This window comes from Gnatocerus cornutus, chromosome 5 (assembly GCF_029298725.1).
Source record: "Gnatocerus cornutus isolate USDA-ARS CGAHR chromosome 5, icGnaCorn1.1, whole genome shotgun sequence".
Classification (NCBI taxonomy): Eukaryota; Metazoa; Arthropoda; class Insecta; order Coleoptera; family Tenebrionidae; genus Gnatocerus; species Gnatocerus cornutus.
This window is the reverse complement of record NC_142237.1, coordinates 15,833,765-15,855,097: the sequence shown is the minus strand read 5'-3', so window position 1 is coordinate 15,855,097 and position 21,333 is coordinate 15,833,765. Positions and strand designations below refer to the sequence as shown.

Below are 21,333 nucleotides of genomic sequence, written 5' to 3'. Positions count from 1 at the left end.
GATAATAAATTTCTTTTCGAAAAAAATTGACTAACGATTTTAGATTTCTATAAGTGCACCTTAAACAATAGTTTAAGAAAAACGATGGCACAGACCGCATCTTTCTATTTGTCGTAGTTTTGGAGATATCTCGCAAAAAACACTTCAAATTTAAACAAATTACTTTAAAATTTACTTTCCGCAACTTCAGCTGCTTCGAATTCAATTTTGTTATTTGTTATCATACGTTTATTTTAATAATAACTTTAATAGGATTATTAATTATAAGACTAAAGAATATTCGCACTAAAAAGATCGGCAGTCTTTTCCGAAACACGGTGGAATATAAGAATAAGAAAAGTCGGCTCACCAACTTCTTGCACTTCACCATTAATAAAAACACAAATGATGTGGGATTTGAACCGCAGACAGCTATTAACTGACAAAATTTATTGGCAGCAGAGATATATTTTGTGGTAGTTACGTATATTTGGAACGCATAGGGCAAAAAACTAAGCCGATCGTAAACCCCTTTTTTTGCAAGAAAATTGCAAAATGTACTTGAATTATACACACTTTAAAATTCTTCAAATGCTTATGAAAAAGCAATGTTTGTATTGCCTGATCGCCTAGTAAAAAAACAGAATCTTGCGTTGAATTTTCAAAACCTTAAAATCGTTATTTTTCACTTCGGCGACTCAAATTTTGTTTAATTTTGTAGTTTTTTGCATTGTATTTAAGAGTAATTAAAACAATAAATGTTTTATAGAGCTCTAAAAACGAGGTCTTATATTAAATACGAGCGTGCGCAGGGGGCTATTGGCAACATATCCTTATAATGCCCTAAGCTACATTGATAGTGGCAATCGTTGAAAACAAGGGAAAAATTGCCCTCCAGACATCGATATTGACTCACACTTCTTTTATTCCAAGCCAGACATGGCCTCCAGAGGCAGAGACATAGAACGCGAGCGTCTTCTTAAGAAAATCGCCGAAAAACGAGCTCGCCTCGAAGCTCGTGGCGATTTAAACATCAAAGTCCCACGACTCACTCTTCCATCAGACTTCAATATTGAAGATCGCAACGTTTTCAGTCTCCCTCCTGAGATTTTGAGACCTGTTATAGCTTCGTCGTACCCGAAGTACCGCAAGAAAGTAGCGGAACAGAAGAAGAAAGAACAAGAATTGAAAAATAAACTAAAATCCTATACGGAATTACGCAAACAGCGAGAGGAATTCAGAAAGCGTTTGGTGGACCTCATTGTCAACAAAGACGATGTAGATGAAGATCCCAATGTAATACCATCGGCGGAGGAACGCGAAGTTATGCGTTATTATTATTATATTAAGTACGGTGTAGACACGGTTCATGTAGCGCCGTTAGATACAAAAGTTCTAAATAGAGTACTAGCACTAGTTCCCAAAAAACTCAAGAAATGGGAGCGAACTCTAGAACAGTCAGTAGAAGACATGAAAGACGACTTCATGTTAGCTGTAAAGAAAGCTATAGTTGATTTCGTCCTCCAGGATCCTTCTTTCGTGAAAATCGCAGCTGAGAAAGAATCTCCGTATAAAAAAGAACTAAAAGATCTAGTTCTAATCGTCAAACCAGCTTTTAAATTAGCTAAAGCTAAATTAGAACGAAATCTGCACGTGGTGAATCCATGTCTAGCCTCAATTATAGACATCTGGTACAGTAAATTTAGAAAACTTCGTTTGGTCAAAGTGGATGAACTGATGGCTCACGACGGTGCTTTCAGTCTTGAAGAATTCAAGTGGGTCATCAACACCCAAATTGATGCTTGCATGCAAACTTTAATGGACGACTACTACGCTGCTGTCACCGATGTCTTTCTTCAAGGAAGCAAAAAAAATTTACTTCCAGACCCCGCCAAACCGAAGAAAATGAAGTCTTTTTATAACGCGGTGGCTACGATAATGACGTACAACTTGCAGACGCTCTGTCTTAAATCACTTTATGACTATATTCACTACATAACTGATATCAAGGTTGTATACAATATTTTTTCTACGTCTAATAGCACGATTTTTACAGTACACAAACAAAGGTTTCATCATACATCTGTACCAGAAAGTCAACACTTTGGTGTTTGAGCCCGCGTTTAAACACTTCACCGAGGCTCTTTTAAATGTCATTGATTTTATAATTGAAGCAGTAATGACAGTGCCTCGATTGGAATGCCGACTATATCTAGACATGGGGCAGGATGTCTTTTTAAATGTGAGTCTGAAGTACTGTTGTTTGCTAGTACCAATATTTTCTTCTCAGCCAACGATACCGGAACACACCGTTGAGGACTACAGAGACCAAATTAAGACACTTTTAGAGAATCAAAGAATTGGACCGGAGCTACGCGTTCAAGACTTCGACGAGTACATGCCTCTCATAAACGGAGAGGTTTGTTTCTTCACGCGTAGCTCACTCATTGATGGACCTTTTTTTAGGATGAACAAAGAATTGAAGCTTTCCTAACCGCCGAGCATTCGTTTGAAGACTACGTTGAAGAGATTTTGAAATACAAAGAAATCATTGATGAGATTCCTTTGGTGAAAGAACACGTGATTACTATGGAGATGTACAACATGGAACGTTTCGAAATGATCAAATCTTTGGTCGCCGCGGCAGAAAACTTCAGAGACACTCTCATCGGGCGGTGCACTAAAGACTACCAACTTATGTGCAAAACGTACGATGTTAATTACTACTATTTACAGTCTCACGAGTCATTTTAGGCTAGGTGAAGAATACCAGACGATTTCTGAAAAGGCGCTCAAAAATCCCGCCAACACCGCTGAACTAATGGCACTGCTGCACTACGTCGAAGAAGTCGAGACTGTTATTCTTCCGGAAATGGAAGATCGCTTGAGAATCGTCATGAAGTACATACTCTTCCTAGCTGACCACGCGATCTTCAGCGCCATTGCCATGAAGCAGAACAATGTCACTTTTTGGTGGTACCTACGAATGCCCAAAATACTAGAAGAACACAAACAAATGGTGGATGTGAAGACAGAGGAGTTTCAATTATCGTTATCTGCAAGAATACAGAAGTTTGTTGAGGACCTGGAGTTGTACGCCAAGATGGTGGATGACCTCCAACACAACGGAAATATTGACGACTTACCACGGTACCACAAAAAAGCGACTCAGCTTGATAACAGACTGATAACCGCAATGGAGAAAATCGACGCTTTTAACGAAGAAGAAGCTGCTTTTGGTTTTGAATTATCACAGTATCCTCTAAGGAAGCAAACTCATGACAAATTAACACCTTACAAGAAGTTGTATGACAATTCAATGGAGTTCTTAACGAAGTACGAGCTGTGGATGAAGTCTCAAGTTGGTACGTATGATCCTGAAGAGATCGAACAGGATGTTGGGCAGTGTTACCGAAACGTTTACAAGCTGGAAAAAGTGTTTTCGGATCGGCCTCCTACGCAGCAGTTGGCGTCCACGGTAATACCACTTTGTTAAAGAAAAAAAATTCAATTTTTTCACAGGTTCGCACACAAATGGAAGAGTTTAAAGAACACATGCCCATAATTCAAACTCTTGGAAATCCCGGAATGAAGCCTCGCCATTGGGAGAAGATCTCGGAGATTGTCGGTTTCCCTATCAAAGTCGACGCTGAACTAACTTTAGAAAAAATAATCGACTACGGTCTTGACGAGTACATCGAGAAGTTTGAAGCAATATCTGAAGCAGCAACTAAAGAGAACAATCTCGAGAAGAACTTGAATAAGATGAAGGTTGAATGGCAAGACATGGAATTCTGTGTTCTTGCTTATCGAGACACTGGCACTTTTATTTTGTCGGCGGTTGACGACATCCAAGTGTTGCTCGATGATCATATTGTCAAAACACAGACAATGAAGAACTCGCCGTATATCAAACCATTTGAGAAGGAGATTATGTCAGTTGGGTTTGTATGAGTACTGGTCATGACGTTTTTTTTTGCAGAGCCTGGGAAGCCAAGCTTCAGTTGCTTCAAGAGATTCTCGATGAGTGGTTGAAAGTTCAGTCCACGTGGATGTACTTGGAACCAATTTTCAGCTCTCCTGACATCCAGCAACAGATGCCGGAAGAAGGGCGGCGTTTCAGTGCTGTTGACAAGATATGGAGAGATTTGATGAAAACCGTGCACGCCGACTGCAAAGTTCTCGTAGTGGTTGAAATCGACAAGATGTTAGAACGTCTGAAAAAGTGCAACAGTCTTCTAGAGATGATTCAAAGAGGCTTGAACGACTACTTGGAGAAGAAGCGGTTGTACTTCCCTCGCTTCTTCTTCCTGTCGAATGACGAGCTTCTGGAGATTCTTTCAGAGACAAAGGATCCCACAAGGGTTCAACCACATCTAAAGAAGTGCTTCGAAGGTATAGCTAAATTAACATTCACGGAAGATTTGGATGTGACCGAAATGAAGTCGAGTGAAGGAGAAATTGTTCCTTTGGTGGATGTTATTCAAACGGCACTTGCGCGTGGTCAAGTCGAAAAGTGGCTGGTTGAGTTAGAAACTGACATGAAGAAGTCGGTTCACAACATGGTAGCTGGGGCCGTCAAGGACTACGTTAAGAGGCCCAGAGAGCAATGGGTTTTGGCTTGGCCTGGACAGACTGTAAATCTTTTTTTTGATTTTTTAGGATTAATATCAACGTGTTGTTAGATACAATCCATTGCAATGGCGTACTGGACTTTGGAAGTTACGAAATCCATTACTATCAGCGTTGAAGCCATGAAATCATATTTAGAGAAATGTAACAATCAGATTGGTAAAATCGTGGACATAGTTCGAGGGAAATTGAACACTCAGAACAGGATTACTCTTGGTACGACCAAGTTGAGTTTAATCTAACACTGATTGAATGGTTTAGGTGCTTTAGTAGTACTGGATGTCCACGCAAGAGACGTACTAAAGGAGATTATAACACTCGGTGTTAGAACCGTCACTGATTTCAAGTGGCTGTGCCATTTGAGGTACTATTGGGAAGAAAACAACTTAAAGACTTCAATGATAAACTCAACTTTAAAATACGGTTACGAGTACTTGGGAAACACTCCACGATTAGTGGTAACACCTCTCACCGATAGATGTTATCGAACGCTCTTCGGTGCTCTTCATCTTCACTTAGGTGCGGTAACTAAAATAATCTACTTTTTCATTTGTTTTTCTTCTAGGTGGAGCTCCTGAAGGCCCCGCAGGTACCGGCAAAACCGAAACAACCAAAGACTTGGCTAAAGCAGTAGCCAAACAATGCGTCGTCTTCAACTGCTCCGATGGTCTTGATTATATAGCTCTCGGAAAGTTCTTCAAAGGCTTGGCTTCTTGCGGCGCTTGGTCTTGTTTCGACGAATTTAACAGAATCGATCTTGAAGTACTTTCAGTAGTGGCGCAACAAATTCTAACAATCCAAAGAGGAATTAACTCTGGAAACGAAAAGTTGCTCTTTGAAGGTACAGAATTGACTCTGGATCCAACCTGCGCTGTTTTTATTACCATGAACCCTGGCTACGCTGGAAGATCCGAACTTCCAGACAATTTGAAGGCTCTCTTCAGATCTGTTGCAATGATGGTGCCTGATTACGCCTTGATCTCAGAAATTGAGCTCTACGCTTCTGGTTTTCTTACCGCAAAACCGCTTGCTGTGAAGATTGTAGCGACTTATAGGCTGTGTTCAGAGCAGTTATCTTCACAGTGTCACTACGACTACGGGATGAGAGCTGTTAAGTCCGTGCTGCGTGCAGCTGGTTCTCTTAAACTGAGATACCCTGAAGAGCAAGAAGATATTCTAGTTCTGAGATCCATCAAAGATGTTAATTTAGCTAAATTCTTGAATCAGGATGTTCCTCTTTTCCAGGTGAGTTGGTAAGTTAATGGTACCGGAGACAAAAAGTTTTGTAGGGAATTACGTCTGATTTGTTTCCCGGAGTTGAACTTCCAGAACCGGATTACGTTATTATGAATCAAGCCGTTGATGATATGTGTAAGGCGACAAATATTCAAAACACACCGTTCTTTTTGGAGAAGGTACAACAGTTGTATGAAATGATTATTGTAAGACATGGGCTGATGATAGTGGGGCTGCCTTTTGGGGGCAAAACCACATGCTATCGAACTTTGGCCGAGGCCTTGGGGCTTATGCAAGAAAGAGTGAGATTTAATTTAACGTTAAGGCGGAAAGTTTATTAACGTTTAAGGGTGTGGACGAGCACAGAGCCATTTACACAGTCATGAACCCGAAATCCATCACTATGGGTCAGTTGTACGGACAATTCGACTCAGTGTCTCACGAATGGTCCGATGGCGTCCTCGCCGTCAGTTTTCGACAATTTGCTATGTCCACCACAGAGGAAAGGTCTGTTTGCTTTCATGTTACAATAAAAAATAAGATCTCTTCAGGAAATGGTTAATTTTTGATGGTCCTGTGGATGCCGTCTGGATCGAAAATATGAACACCGTCTTGGACGACAACAAAAAACTGTGTCTCATGTCAGGTGAAATCATCCAACTAGCGAACACTACGAATTTGATTTTCGAACCCATGGACCTGGAGGTGGCATCTCCTGCGACGGTTTCCAGGTGTGGGATGATCTACATGGAGCCGGCGTCTCTTGGTTGGGAACCTCTTTTGATTTCTTGGCTCAATCTTCTTCCTCCTTTCATAAGTACCGACTTTTACAAGACTATGATCAAAGCTCTGTTTATGAGATTTTGCACTCCTCTGTTGTGGTTGTTACATAGAGGGGGTCTTAGGGTAAGTCTCTTGTACCATTGAACGTTGTCTTCAAGAGAATTATAGGAAATAGCCACAACGTCAGAAACCAACTTATTGCGGGCCACCATGAACTTGTTCGACTGTTTTATGGACGATTTTCGTGACGAGAAATTTCGGGAGCAAGTGAGCGATTTGGATGTAAGAGCGCAAATCGAGGGGTCATTCTTCTTCTCCTGTATATGGTCCATGGGGGGGACTTTAGATGCTAATAGCAGAGCTAAATTCAGTATACTATTCCGTGCGTTGTTAGAGCGTGAATTCCCCGAGAAAGTACGTGAGGAATTGCAGATTCCTTTCGAAATAACCAAACCTGAGAAGCCCTACATTTTTACGATTCCAATTGGAGAGACCGTTTTCGATTACCGATACATTAAAGAGGTAATAAAATGTTTGTGAAATAAGTTAAATTAATTTTCATGGATCGCTAGGGTAAAGGAAAATGGAAACTTTGGTCGGACGAACTCGCTACAGCTCCGCCAATTCCCAGAGACATTCCGGTAAATCAAATAATCGTCTCCACTGTGGAGACTATCAGAAATATCACGATAATGCAATTATTGGTGCAACACCAAAAGGCTATGATGATCATAGGTCCGACGGGAACAGGAAAATCGAGTTATGTCACCGTGCGTTTCTTCTTATTTGTTCAATAAAAACGCTCTACTTGAAAATTTCAGGATTTCCTCCTCAAAAAGAACGACACGAACACTTACAAACCTGTTTTTATAAGTTTTTCAGCACAAACTACTGCCAATCAAACGCAAGATATAATTATGGCAAAATTGGATAAACGGAGGAAGGGCGTGTATGGCCCTCCTGTAACTAAAAAATGTGTGGTCTTCGTTGATGATGTAAATATGCCAGTGAAAGAAATTTACGGAGCTCAGCCGCCTATTGAATTATTAAGACAGTGGTTTGATCACGAGATGTGGTATGATAGGAAAGAAATTGTTCCCCTTAAGCTTATTGATATTCAGGTAAACTAGCGGATCATAAAATGTCTTAAATTTTTATAAGTCGTTTTGTAGTTTATGTGTGCGATGTGCCCGCCTACGGGAGGTGGAAATACGATTACGCCTAGGTTTTCGAGACATTTCAATCACTTATGTATCGACGAGTTCCAGGAGAACGTATTGATTCATATTTTCAGCAAAATTATGTTGTGGCATTTGGACACGAGGTAATTTTTCCCATATTTCGTTCCACCGCAAAGTAATTTTAATAAGAAAATGATCCGTCCAAGTCTCATATTTATAATCTTTTAATCAACATCTTGTCCTAGGGGATTTTCCAAGGAATTCGACCCCTGCATTCAACAGATAGTCTTGGCGACTCTTGACATATACAAAATGGCAAGAGCCAATTTGCTCCCAACTCCGGCAAAGTCACATTACCTGTTCAACTTGCGTGATTTCTCCAGAGTCATACAAGTAAACCTTTTGTTTGTCAAACGGCTTTCTAACTCACTCATCAACGTCATTTCAGGGCGTTTTGTTGTCCGTGCCTGAAGCCATGGAGGATTTAGTCGCAATGAAACGTCTTTGGGTTCACGAGGTGTTGAGAGTTTATTACGATAGACTGGTCGATGACGCTGACAGGAGCTGGATTGTGGGGGCTCTGCGGGAAGTAACTGGTCGCCAGTTGGAGGAGAACTTTGATGCCATGTTCCAGAGACTAGCCACACCGGAATCCACTACAGTAATTTAGACAGTATCGCGCATTTTCGTTTGATCTAGTTGTTTCTTAGATAGGGGAAACGGAGTTGAGGAATTTGCTTTATTGCGATTTTGCAAATCCTAAAGCGGATCAACGGCATTACATTGAAGTACTAGATTTGGAGCAATTGAAAGAGATTGTCGAGGGGTATTTGGCCGAATTCAATAACATGACTAAGAAGCCTATGAACTTGGTTCTCTTCAGGTACAAACAATCATTAGCGAGTCATTTTGTTCTTCTTTTTCTTTTTCAAATAATTAAAACACAATTAGCAACAATTAAAATTTATAATTTTGTGAAGAAATAACTAAATTTTTGAGCGTCCTACAGATTTTATTTTTTTGCTCTGACACTTTGTAATTGGACACATGTTTTATCTTCTCTTTGCAATAAATAAATCACAATGAAAAAGTTACGCAGTAAATCCATGCTTTAACTTTCTTGTTTCGTACGTTTTTTGTTAACAACATCCAGTGAATTTTTTCGCATGAGTTAATTAGCTTAGAAGTTTATCTAATAAACAATAGTTTTGGACATCTCACCAATTACTGAAAAGTTACGATCAAGTTAGTTGTTTGGATGCGTTATTTGTTATAAAAACTATCTTGACGAAAACAATGCCAGCCAATGAACGAACACTTTTTTTTTAATCCCATTTCAAGCGCCTTCTCTATTTTGCTTCGAAGAAAGAGCGGAATTTTTAAAAGAAAATAACTTATAAAATTTGTAATTTTTGCTCAGGAGTTTGGGCACGATGAATAAACATCACAAAAATATCAGAAGTAATTTTTTAAATGTTTAAATTTTTGTCCAAAAGTGAAAATAACTTTTTTTTAATAATTGTTTTTAATGTTTGGAGGAGCAAATACTTCAGATTTTTATATAACAATCTTTAATTCTGATAGTTTTAATGCTAAAGTATGCTTAAAATTTGATGTTTTAGAATATTTATTATCTGTGGCCAATTACAAATTTATAGAGCAAACATTTTTTGTAATTCCTTTTTTAGAAACAGCCAAATTTTTTACTACCTATTTGTTATAATGTTATAAAAATTTGTAATTCGGGCATTTTGGGCAGTCTTGTGTTTAGGAATTGCTTTTTAACTGTGCCAAATCACGAAATTATAGAACCAAAAACAAATTACAAAATTTTTTATTATTCGAGAAGTAAAAATTAACACCAGTTTTAACCATAATCGACTTGAACTTTAATAAACTGAATATTCGAGCCAGAGTTACCTATAGCTAATGTAATGGAAGGTGACTGCCCGAGCCGGGAACAAAGGAAGACATCTTCCTTATAAATTTCCCTCTTCCATCTCGCTAGAATTTACGCATTCTAAGGTCTTATCAACCTTTGCAATGTCATTTCAGATTTGCCATCGAACATTTATCAAAGTTATGTCGGATATTGAAGCAGCCTCGGAGTCATGGCCTCTGCGTGGGTGTAGGGGGCTCCGGGAGGCAATCGCTCACTCGTCTTGCAGCTCACATATCCGAATACGAACTGTTCCAAGTCGAGATCACCAGGTCTTACGGAAGCGTAGAATGGAGAGAAGACGTTAAAGTGATATTACGTAAAGCGAGCGCCACAGATCAACATGGAGTTTTTCTATTCACCGACTCTCAAATAAAGGAAGAAGGATTTCTGGAGGACCTTAGCAATTTGATGAATTCCGGGGAAGTTCCTAATATATTTACGATGGAGGAACGCGTCGAGCTGTGCGAGAAAATGCGACAGTTGGACAGACAAAGGGATAAATCGTTACAGACCGATGGGAGCCCCGTAGCGCTGTACAACTTCTTTGTTCAAATAGTTAAAGAGCAATTACATATTGTTCTTGCGATGAGTCCCATTGGGGATAGTTTCAGGAACAGAATAAGAAAGTTCCCTGCTATTGTTAATTGTTGCACAATAGACTGGTTTCAAGTAAAGACACCTCAAGTTTATTACTTTTCTTTAGGTTGCTTTTACAGGCTTGGCCGGAGGACGCGCTTTTAGCAGTGGCAACACGATTTCTGGGCGAAATAGAATTGGAGACTCGGGAACGAAACGTCTGCATCGACATGTGCCAAATGTTCCATACAACAACACAAGAACTTTCCATAGAGTTTTACACGAGGCTACAACGCCATAACTACGTTACGCCGACGTCCTACTTGGAATTGATAAGCACGTTCAAAACTTTTATCAACAAAAAAAGAGAGTAAATTGCGGAAACAGTAATTGGACTCTTACAACTACTCGAATTTTAGGGAAGTAATGAAAGGAAAAAGACGTTACGAAGTGGGATTAGAGAAACTAGAACATGCAGGTTCTCAAATATCCATAATGCAGAAAGCTCTAGAGACGCTACAACCGGCTCTGGTCGAAGCTGCAGCTAAAGTTTCGGAAACAATGAAAAAAGTTGAAGCTGAATCCGCGGACGCTGCTGAAGTCGAAAAAACTGTAATGGCCGATGAAGCTTTAGCTAATGAACAAGCAACAAAAGCTCAAGCTATAAAAGACGAGTGCGATGCTAATCTAGCTGAAGCTATGCCCATTTTGAATTCAGCATTGGCGGCTTTGAACACATTGACTACTGCCGACATCGCTGTTGTCAAGACGATGAAGAGTCCTCCGAAAGGGGTCCGCCTAGTTATGGAAGCAGTCTGCATTCTAAAAGTAATTTTTTAACAATTCCAAAAACTTTTATTTACGACTTTTCAGGACGTTAAACCCAACAAAGTGCCAAACCCGAGCGGCATCGGCACGTTCGAGGACTACTGGGGTCCATCCTTAAAAATCCTCGGCGACATGAAGTTTCTAGACAGCTTAATAAACTTCGACAAAGACAACATTCCTGTAAAAGTCATGCAAAAGCTAAACGAAAAAATTCTCAACGACGAAAGCTTTGATCCTGAAAAAATCAAAGTCGCCTCCACAGCAGCCGAAGGTCTAAGCAAATGGGTCATTGCCATGTCAAAGTATGACAAGGTTGCAAAAGTCGTCGCTCCTAAGAAAATGGCTTTAGCGGCCGCCGAAGGAGAATTTAACACCGCCATGAGTGCGCTGGAAATTAAAAGACAGCAACTTCGAGAAGCTCGAGAAAAAGTAGCAAAACTGGAAGCTGTTCTTGATATGGAGAACAAGAAGTTCCAGGGACTAACAGACGAGGTGAATTTGTGTCAGTTGAAGTTGCACCGCGCTGAAGAACTTATCGGGGGGTTAGGAGGAGAAAAAACACGATGGATGGCCACTGCTAAAGCCCTGGGGGAGCGATATTACATGTTGACTGGAGATATTCTTGTTGCTGCGGGAGTTGTAGCGTACTTGGGGCCTTTCACCATGCAGTTTAGAGTCAAGCAAATCGAAGAGTGGATCAATGCGTTGATTGGTTATAAAATCGTCTGTTCAAAAGATTTTACTTTGACGGCTACGCTTGGGGAGCCTGTGGAGATACGCGCTTGGAATATCTTCGGGCTTCCTTCTGATAGTTTCAGCATCGACAATGGAATTATTATTAAGTACGTTTTTTACTTTTTTAACGATTTTCAATGAGTTGTTTTTCATAGAAATGCAAGAAGGTACGCTTTGATGATTGACCCTCAAGGCCAAGCTAACAAGTGGATCAAAAACATGGAAAAGTCGAACAATTTAGCTATAATTAGATTGAGTCAAGCTGACTATGTGAGAATTCTCGAGAATGCCATTCAATTTGGACAACCAGTTCTTTTGGAGAATATTGGTGAAGAACTGGATCCGATTTTAGAGCCGGTTTTGGCCCAGCAGGTGTTCAAACAGAGCGGGGCTCTTTGCCTTAAGTTGGGCGACTCCGTCGTTGAGTACAACCCTGACTTCAAGTAAGTTTGTCCTAAGTTTACGTGAATTCTACACGGACGTTTTGTAGGTTGTATATTACTACAAAGTTGAGGAACCCTCATTACCTTCCGGAAGTAGCAGTGAAAGTGACTCTGGTCAATTTCATGATTACTAGTATTGGTCTGGAGGATCAGCTCTTGGGGATAACAGTAGCGAAGGAACGGCCTGATCTGGAAGCCGAGAAGAACGCTCTTATTATACAAGGAGCCGAAAATAAACGGTAATGGCGCAAGTTTTTGCAACATTCTCATTAATTAAGATTGCAGAGCTCTTAAAGAGATTGAGGATAAAATCTTAGAAGTTTTGAGCACATCGGAAGGGAATATTTTAGAGGATGAAACTGCCGTTCAAATTCTAAGCTCCTCCAAAGTTCTGTCGAACGAAATCGCGGCAAAACAAGCGGCTGCTGAAGTTACCGAGCAACAAATTGATAAAGCGAGAATGGAGTACACGCCAATAGCGACTCATTCCACGATACTATTTTTCACTATTGGTGAGAAATCTTTGATTTTCTTCCATGTCTTGACTTGAAATTTCCAGTTGAATTGGCAAATATCGATCCAATGTATCAATACTCGCTGGTGTGGTTTATGAACTTGTTCAAAGCAGCCATCGACAACACAGAAAAAGTTGATGATGTAGTGGCACGTCTCGCCGACTTGGAGAAATACTTCACGTATTCTCTATACGTGAATATATGTCGTAGCTTATTTGAAAAAGTCGACTTGACTATGCGCTTTTAAATTTTATTCTGCTTGTCTCGTGTTTTAGGATAAATTGTTATTTTCACTTCTCTTAACCATCAACTTGCTGAAAAGTCGAAACGAAATCGATTTGGGCGAATGGATGTTTCTTCTAACGGGAGGTGTCGGCTTGGATAATCCTAACGTAAATCCCTCAGACTGGCTGATAGCTAAATCCTGGGATGAGTTGTGTAGGCTGAATGACTATCCTGCTTTTGTGTAAGGCGTGATTAACACTAATAATCGCTTTAAAGTTTCCAATCACGCCGATTTTAGAGGTATAAAGGACAGTTTTCGCAACGATCTAAGCAAGTGGAAGGCCTTGTTCGATTCGCTCGAGCCTCACAACTTTCCGCTTCCTCATCCATGGGAGAAAAAATTGACGCGGCTGCAAAAGTTGTTGGTTTTAAGGTGTATTCGCTTTGATAAGGTCATTCCCGCCGTACAAGGCTTTGTCACAGGTATGTATTTTTTTTCTGAATTTTGAGCTGCTTATTTTAAAATTTCCACTTCATTCAAGGGTCGTGACTCATGAATTTGAGGCACATCGTAGTACACAACTTTGGAATTTAACCCACTAACCTGTTTTTAAACCGGTGATAGGTTATAGGTGTCATTTCCGGTAGATTCGTGGCGCCGGCCAAACGGCAAAAAACCTGTTATTGTTTTGATGCAACTAAAGGACCTTGGCAATGAGGAAGCGTGTGAAATTGGGTCAGGTCGATACCTGATAAACAATTTTTATGCGTAGTTTTCTTATTTTCGATGCTTTACATTTAATTTTTTTGATTCCTTACTTTCACGAAATTTCTTTAATTAAAACTGTATTTTCAGATGCTTAGAATTTCTATTAATTTTCTCATCTTTGTCAATCAAATCTTTTAGATTTTTTTAGGTTTTTCCAGATTTTATCAAACTTCTGTCATTCTTCAAATCTTTGAGATTTATTTTATTCCTTCAAATCCATTCTCATATAAACATTTTCAAATTGAATTATAAAGACTATTTGAATGTCTCATATTTTTTATATTTATTTGCTTCTTTAGATTTTTTATGTCTCGTATTTTTCTTGTTTTTTAATTTTTGTTTTTACCAGATTTTATTTGCCAATTACTTGAAAGTGATTTTTTACAAATTTATGAACCAACCAGTCAAGATTTTATTTACTCTCAAATGCTTCAAGTTCTCACGTTAAGTCTTAAGTTTTTATATTACAATTTTGGGACCATTGGACTTACAGATTTTGTGATTTTCCAACTAAGGGAAAATTTTTTATAACAAGCAAAATTCCGAAAGCTTCATTAAAACTTTGCAAAGTTGAAACTGTAATTATAGTTTGACCAACTAAATATCTAGAATCTCGAAATGGAGGATCTGATTTTTTGCATTTTTGAATGCTTTGGATTTTTGGTATTGTTTTATTTCTTTAAATCCTTTATTATCTATTCTTTGCGGAACAAATTGTTTTTATAAAATATGTTTAATTCCTAGATTAAAATTTTTGTGACGCACTTTTGCGTGCTTGAATATTACAGTAAAAATCCACCTTTTTATATAAAATTGATGTTCTAAATATTTAACATTACGCCCTCGAACGACCCCCAAGATTACTATAAATATGAGATCATCTGGAAATAGGTCATCTCCGAAACGTTTATGTGTATGTAGACGGCCTCTCCCGTTGGATAATTTATTACCATTTACCTCGTATCTAACTTTGTGTCTTTTTCCAGAAATCCTGGGAAAACAGTATATTGAACCACCCCCATTCGACCTATATTCGTCGTTTACGGATTCCCATTGTTGCATCCCCTTGATTTTCGTCTTGACCCCCGGCGCTGATCCGACGGCAGTTCTCCTCAAGTTCGCGGATGATCAAGGGTTCGGAGCTGCCAGATTATTTGCGTTATCGTTGGGGCAAGGCCAAGGGCCCATCGCAGTAAAATTGATCGACGAAGGGATCCGAAACGGCACTTGGGTCGTCCTTCAGAATTGTCATTTAGCGAAAAGTTTCATGCCTACACTCGAACGGGTGGGTCTTTAGAGTGATTAAACGAAAAAGATGTAGCATTCCTTTCAGATCTGCGAGAACTTAGCTCCTGACTCCACCCATCCCGATTTCCGTTTGTGGCTGACTTCGTACCCCGCCGATCATTTCCCGGTGCTCGTTTTACAAAACGGAGTTAAGATGACGAACGAGCCGCCAAAGGGGTTAAGAGCTAATATAATACGATCGTATTTAAGTGATCCGATATCGGATCCAGAATGGTTTGAGAGTTGCACGCAAAGCGTCGCTTTTAAAAGACTTTTGTATGGTCTATGCTTCTTTCACGCATCCGTCCAAGAACGAAGGAAATTTGGGCCTTTAGGGTGGAATATCCCGTACGAATTCAACGAGACGGATTTGAGGATCAGCGTGATGCAGCTTTTTATGTTTCTCAATGAGTATGAGGTATGAGATCTACTTGTAACCAACAAATTGAAAAAAAAACTTGCGCCACGCCAAAGTTGGAAACTGCGATAGCAGTGATTCTTGGAGGCGACGTCGATTTATGACGAGAACGTCATGTTGGGGGCGGTAGACACTCACCTACAACTTAATTAACTCATAAACGTCTTTTTTAGTCTTTGCTTCATTAAATATTAGCTAGTCACAACAAAACGAGTAGCGGGTTTATTAAGTTGAAATTCTGGGTTCATAACGCTAACAAAGGGTTGAGAGAAAATATGAATGCATTAAGTTTTTTTGGAGTCGTTTAATTATTTCTTAAAGTTTCTACAACAACGATCACGAACTTATTAAAACGTAAAGAGCTGAAAGTTTTTTGCCGTTTAGAACGGACGTTTTGTTTTATTTCGTAGTTTCCTTATGCGACGACAATTTATGAAATAGGTTCTAAAAACTTGAAGGAACTTGTAGAATCCAAAAAATCTCGTAAAATCTCACGGAATATCTAAAAACCTGAGTGGTTGCCAGAATATTTTTCTCAGATATTTATAATTAGATAATTCTCCAAGCCACCACCTCCTCATCGCACTGTCAGTAATCATTCTTCCTTCTAATCGAATTAAAGGACGTTCAATACGCCGCCCTGCTGTACCTGACCGGAGAATGCAACTATGGGGGCCGAGTGACGGACGATTGGGACCGGAGATGTCTCGCGACGATACTACAAAAGTTTTATTGCAAAGAACTCGTCGAAATTCCAAATTACCCTTTTGATCCCACGAGTGAGTTACATTACTTGTTTTTCTTCTCGAATGAGTAAACTTTTTTCCAGAGAAATATTACTGTCCGGATAAAGAAGATTATGAAGATTTTATGGAGTACACGAGATCTTTACCTTTGATAACTCATCCGGAAGTGTTCGGCATGAACGAAAACGCAGATATTATGAAAGACCAACAAGAAACCAATCTTCTGTGTAGCAGTATTCTACTCACGCAGGTGAGACAATAATCCTTTTTTCGGACAGAGTTAATTGGGTCAGACGTCCCTTTGCTTTTTTTGTCTAAAGACCGGAATTGGATCTGAAACACGTATACACAATTTAGTTATTTTTTCTTAATTAAAAAAATTCTCGGGGTGACTCCAATTCGATTGAAAGAAATAAATTATAATGTTTGTTGGACTAACGTTAAATTCGAAATGAAGATTTATTTCTGTTTGTCGTGCTGCTCCCCAGGATAGGACTGTGAGTAGAAATAATTAAATACTTGTATAAATGTTTAAATTGCCTTAAAATTTGTTTGGCGCTCAGGATTTATGGAGGCTGCAGGTATGTTATTTTTATTGTATTTTTAATAAGGGAAGATGTGGTAATACAACCCAACTTACACATTCAGGAGGGGAAAATTGTGCTTTTTGCCGTAAAACTGTTGAATTTAAACATTAAATTTTGTTTCATTTTTATGCAATCTTTAAAGGAGTTGATCAAAGAGATGGTGAGTTTGTGTTTTATAAAAGATGTTCAGGTACGCGGAACCAAGAAGAGCTCTTTGAGTCTTTAAAAAGAAGCAATTTAATCAAAAGGAATCCGATTGTACTAATTCTGTTTTTTATATTTTTCTCAGGACGCTTTGTCCTCTGGAGGCAGTCAGAAGCCCCCCGAAGAGGTGGTACTTGACGTGGCTGCCGACATCTTGGCAAAACTGCCCCCAAATTACGACCGCGACGCCGCCATGGAAAAATACCCGACTTTGTACGCACAAAGTATGAATACTGTTCTCGTGCAAGAAATGAACAGATTTAATATCCTCCTCGCTGAAATCCGATCGAGTTTAATAAACGTCCGTAAAGCAATAAAAGGTTTAATCGTCATGTCTCCCACTTTGGACGAGGTCAATGTGAGCATTCTAACTGGAAGAATACCAGCCCTTTGGATGAAAAAATCCTATCCGTCTTTAAAACCTCTCGGAAGTTACATTAACGACTTCTTGGCACGTTTGGCGTTTTTGCAGGTATAATAGAATTTAAAATTTTCTATTGAGTTTTGCCATGAGAAAGTTGTGTAGAAATGGTACGACGAGGGCGCGCCACAAACATATTGGATCTCTGGGTTCTTCTTCACGCAGGCTTTCTTGACAGGAGCTCAACAGAATTATGCGAGGAAATACAGAATACCGATCGATCTCCTCGCTTTCGATTACGAAGTTGAGTTCTTTTAAATATTGTAATTTAAACCCACGAGCTATCACTTTTAGGTCATGCGAGAGACACATGTTACCCAACCACCAAGTGACGGTGTTATTGTTTATGGGCTATTCCTGGATGGAGCGCGCTGGGATAAATCAACGATGATTTTAGACGAGTCCCTTCCGAAAGTTCTCTACGAGAGTGTCCCGCTTGTAAGATTCAATTCCAGATTTAATATCCGCGCGGTTGAAAAACAATATCTTTTACCTTTGTTTCTTTTAGATTTGGTTGAAACCGCTGAAACGAGATGAACTCCAGGAAAAACAAACTTACACATGTCCAGTGTACAAAACTTCAGAAAGACGAGGTGTGTTATCGACAACTGGTCATTCCACCAACTTTGTTATTGCAATGACACTGCCAACAAAAAAACCAACGAAGCATTGGATATTACGAGGTGTGGCCATGTTGTGTCAATTGTCGCAGTAATGGTGAAAAAGGATAATTTCGGTCATTTCTATTTTATATTATGATGGATGTGTTTTATGTGTACATGTGTTTTTTGCTTTATTTATTGCGCGGGCATATTAACGCGCTATTTTTGCATGAATAAATCACATTTTATACATTTGTGGTCCAATGGGGTTGTTTGGGGGAGCTAGAAAAATTAAGTATTTCAACTCCTGACAATATCCAAAACTTTATTTGTGTTTATGTTTGAAGGCCCACAAACTGGAAACGCGAAAGAATCGAAAAGAACAAAGACCCTCGAGAAAAACTGCAAGAAAAACCTCCGATTCCGCTTAAAAGGACGACAGGCCACTGAATCAAACTTACTTGTGATTTATTTCCATTCGTTGTAAAAAAAGAAGCAAAACAGTTTCCCCCAATTTCCGATAGATTTGATTTCCGGTACAGCTAGTGTCGGTGATGCAGCGGTGACTATTGTGTCTGATTGTCAATAGATGGTGTTTATTCAAAAATATTCACCTGGTTATGCGAGTTCGGTCGGTTGAAGGGCGCTCGTGGGCGCCGAATGTCCCCACCACACAGCATCCCTCCCAAGGGGCTCCGGGGTGAAACATCGATCTCGGGCCGTAACCCTGGCAACCGCATGGAGGTATTAGCTTAAGACGTTAGTTACATAATGCCGACTTCCGGTACTTCTTATGCCTTTAATGGGATCAGGGAAATTCTGAAGAATTTTCGCGGACTTAACGATGTTTGCACACGACACGTGCTAACACTGTCCCGGAAAATTAAAAAGAGGCCCGAAATTAAAAATTTAATCCGACGAGGAGATGTATAGAGAGCGATTTTTTCCGGCCTCGCAACATAATAAGGGTTTATATTATCGTCCGGACTACTAGAGACGGTTAATTAATGACTAGTCATTAATTAAGATTCTTTATAGCTTTGGGCTGTGCGCTACACTAGAAAGATAAAATGCGCCATTAGTTTTACATTTTCAAAAGATCTGCATGGAACTAAGATGGATAGCTCCGTTTCCATTAATAATGTAAGAAGATAGCTAAATTTTGCATCTTCAGCAATTGCGAGTGTGAAATGACATCAAAAAACTTCATATTTCCAAATCTAAAATTATCAGTTTTTAACTCTATTTTGCTGTTCTTTTTTGGTAGATTCGTTCTGAGCCACCTCTATTTGAATATTCACCAAAAAAGAAAAAGCTACCTCTCGCCAAAACTGTAACATAGCTGAAACGATTCAGTATTTTGATCAAACTGTTGTGAAATTTGCAGTCGCATCTCCTAACGCACCTCATAAATTTCCCCATTCCTTTGATTCATTCCAAATTCCGGAAAATTTCTCCAGGGAACGCTCTCTAGGTGCATGATCAACGATGTGTGCTATAGAACGAGATATGTATTCTAAATAAATAGAGACGGGAGAGTACTCGCTAGTTTTTTTCCCACTAAGAATATTCCGTTTCACTTGAAAATATTACCACAATCATTTTCACTGCAAGGCAATATCTCCAGATTTATGCCGTTTTTTTCTAGGCCGTTTTAAATTTCATAAAGAGGAGACATTTACTTATTGCTCATTATTTACCCGTTTTGCTGGGAGCATATGTGGCTATTAATAACATACAGCTTGTAGGGATTTTATTTTGCTGCGAGCGAGGATTTGTGGAGATGTTTTGACGTTTCGTAACAATTAGATTTATTTTGTAAAGTGAAAGATATTATTACCTCCATTAGAAAATGAAACTTACCTCGCTGCAGTGTTGTTTTTTTATCAGAAACCCGCTAGTTTTTATCTAACTTTCTGCTTCTTTGTTCTATTTAAACTCGCGGTTCTTTAGATTGCCAATTTATATACGAGCTAAATCAATACTTATCTAACGTAAACACTTCAAAACGAGATGCGTTCTCCTGTAATAAATTCGAATAAATGAAAGAGTTTTTATGCCGCAATTGTATTCCAGTGAAGCGTAAACCTGTTTGAATTTCATCTGACTGAACAATCAATATTGTTGCATTCATTTTTTTTGGACTAGTTTCACCCGGCGCATCCACCAAAAATGTTTTGAAAAGTTTGATATTTGCAACCTTACGATGCTGCTATAATTTATTTCACCAGATTGTCAGCAAGTCATTTGCTTCCTGCATGTAAAGTTGAAGCAACGACAGAAGTTTGGGCAAACAACCACTACATCATGGATTTTGTTTTCGTAGTTTTGATCAATACCCCATTTACTTATGTATAGAAAAATATTTTAAAACTTGTGGGAAACTTTGAAATATAAAAAATATAAAAGTAAAACTTTGAAGTTGTATTGTTGAATAGTCCAAAGTTCGGTTAAAATTAGCCGACATAACTAAACAGAAGTAGTCATAGCAAGCGAAATTTAGCGTTGTGCTTGGAAAGTTTCACTGGGAATCCTTTTAAGACGTAATGAGTATTTTTATGAATCAAGTTAGAAAAGTTGGAAAAAGTAACTCGGCTTGTTGGTCGTTTTCTATCCGTTGAATGGCACCTAATGTAAGTTTATACCTTTAGAACTCTGAGTTGGGTCGCTACGTGCTGGTGACAAGCCTCCAACGCGATTCTCCTTGTCTTGGAGATAGAATTCCACACCGGAATGAATCTTACAAGGACCATACACACTTTGTTCAATTACTTCAGCTATGTCGTAATGAGATTTTATTGTTACTCCCCTCGGAGACGCCAGGAGTTTTATTACAACTTCAATTATGATTACAAAGGTTGCCTCACTTTACGGAATGCTTTAAAGACGAACTATTTTACAAACAAAATTTTACAGTTTCATGAAAATAAAATATGTACGATAAAACTAGAAATGTCGTAAAGTGCTTAAATGCAGCCGGAGCGCCCCAATAAGGAAACCATGAAGGGCCACTCGAGAATACTGCTGCTTCTGCTGCCGGTAGCAGGAACCATCAAACGAGACAACATAGCATCGGCAGGACGTCATTAAGGTCGCGTTACGGTTCATTGTCACGGAAATTTATGTAGTTACTCGGAATTTATCGCCTCTTACTATCCTTAATTTCTGGCGTATAAGCTTTAGCATTGTTGGCAGTAAATTGCTGCCGCGTTGACCAGACGAAG

General features: G+C 39.2%; 1 protein-coding gene across 3 annotated transcripts; it reads left to right on the top strand.

The window, feature by feature from the left end:
• The first annotated feature begins 918 nt into the window (after positions 1–918).
• Dhc36C (Dynein heavy chain at 36C) lies at positions 919–18,354 on the top strand. 3 transcript variants are annotated; one of them, XM_088037020.1, is made up of 41 exons: positions 919–1,989; positions 2,036–2,221; positions 2,270–2,398; positions 2,446–2,687; positions 2,734–3,457; positions 3,502–3,914; positions 3,962–4,616; positions 4,665–4,827; positions 4,873–5,130; positions 5,177–5,856; positions 5,901–6,149; positions 6,197–6,354; positions 6,399–6,753; positions 6,799–7,152; positions 7,203–7,400; positions 7,452–7,751; positions 7,803–7,954; positions 8,057–8,204; positions 8,260–8,472; positions 8,522–8,694; positions 9,867–10,422; positions 10,470–10,699; positions 10,749–11,157; positions 11,203–11,999; positions 12,048–12,335; positions 12,383–12,574; positions 12,621–12,847; positions 12,895–13,073; positions 13,126–13,316; positions 13,374–13,558; positions 14,831–15,129; positions 15,178–15,549; positions 16,172–16,328; positions 16,379–16,545; positions 16,784–16,792; positions 16,859–16,876; positions 17,025–17,042; positions 17,172–17,558; positions 17,613–17,750; positions 17,802–17,945; positions 18,016–18,354. In XM_088037020.1, the coding sequence occupies exons 1-41, from the start codon at positions 919–921 to the stop codon at positions 18,220–18,222; spliced, it is 11,991 nt and encodes a 3,996-aa protein (XP_087893146.1). In that variant the 3' UTR covers positions 18,223–18,354. The 3 variants fall into 3 exon arrangements, with proteins under 3 accessions (XP_087893146.1, XP_087893147.1, XP_087893144.1); XM_088037021.1 differs by lacking the exons at positions 16,784–16,792; positions 16,859–16,876; positions 17,025–17,042; XM_088037018.1 differs by lacking the exons at positions 16,784–16,792; positions 16,859–16,876; positions 17,025–17,042 and having other exon boundaries at positions 2,036–2,398.
• The last annotated feature ends 2,979 nt before the right edge of the window (positions 18,355–21,333 follow it).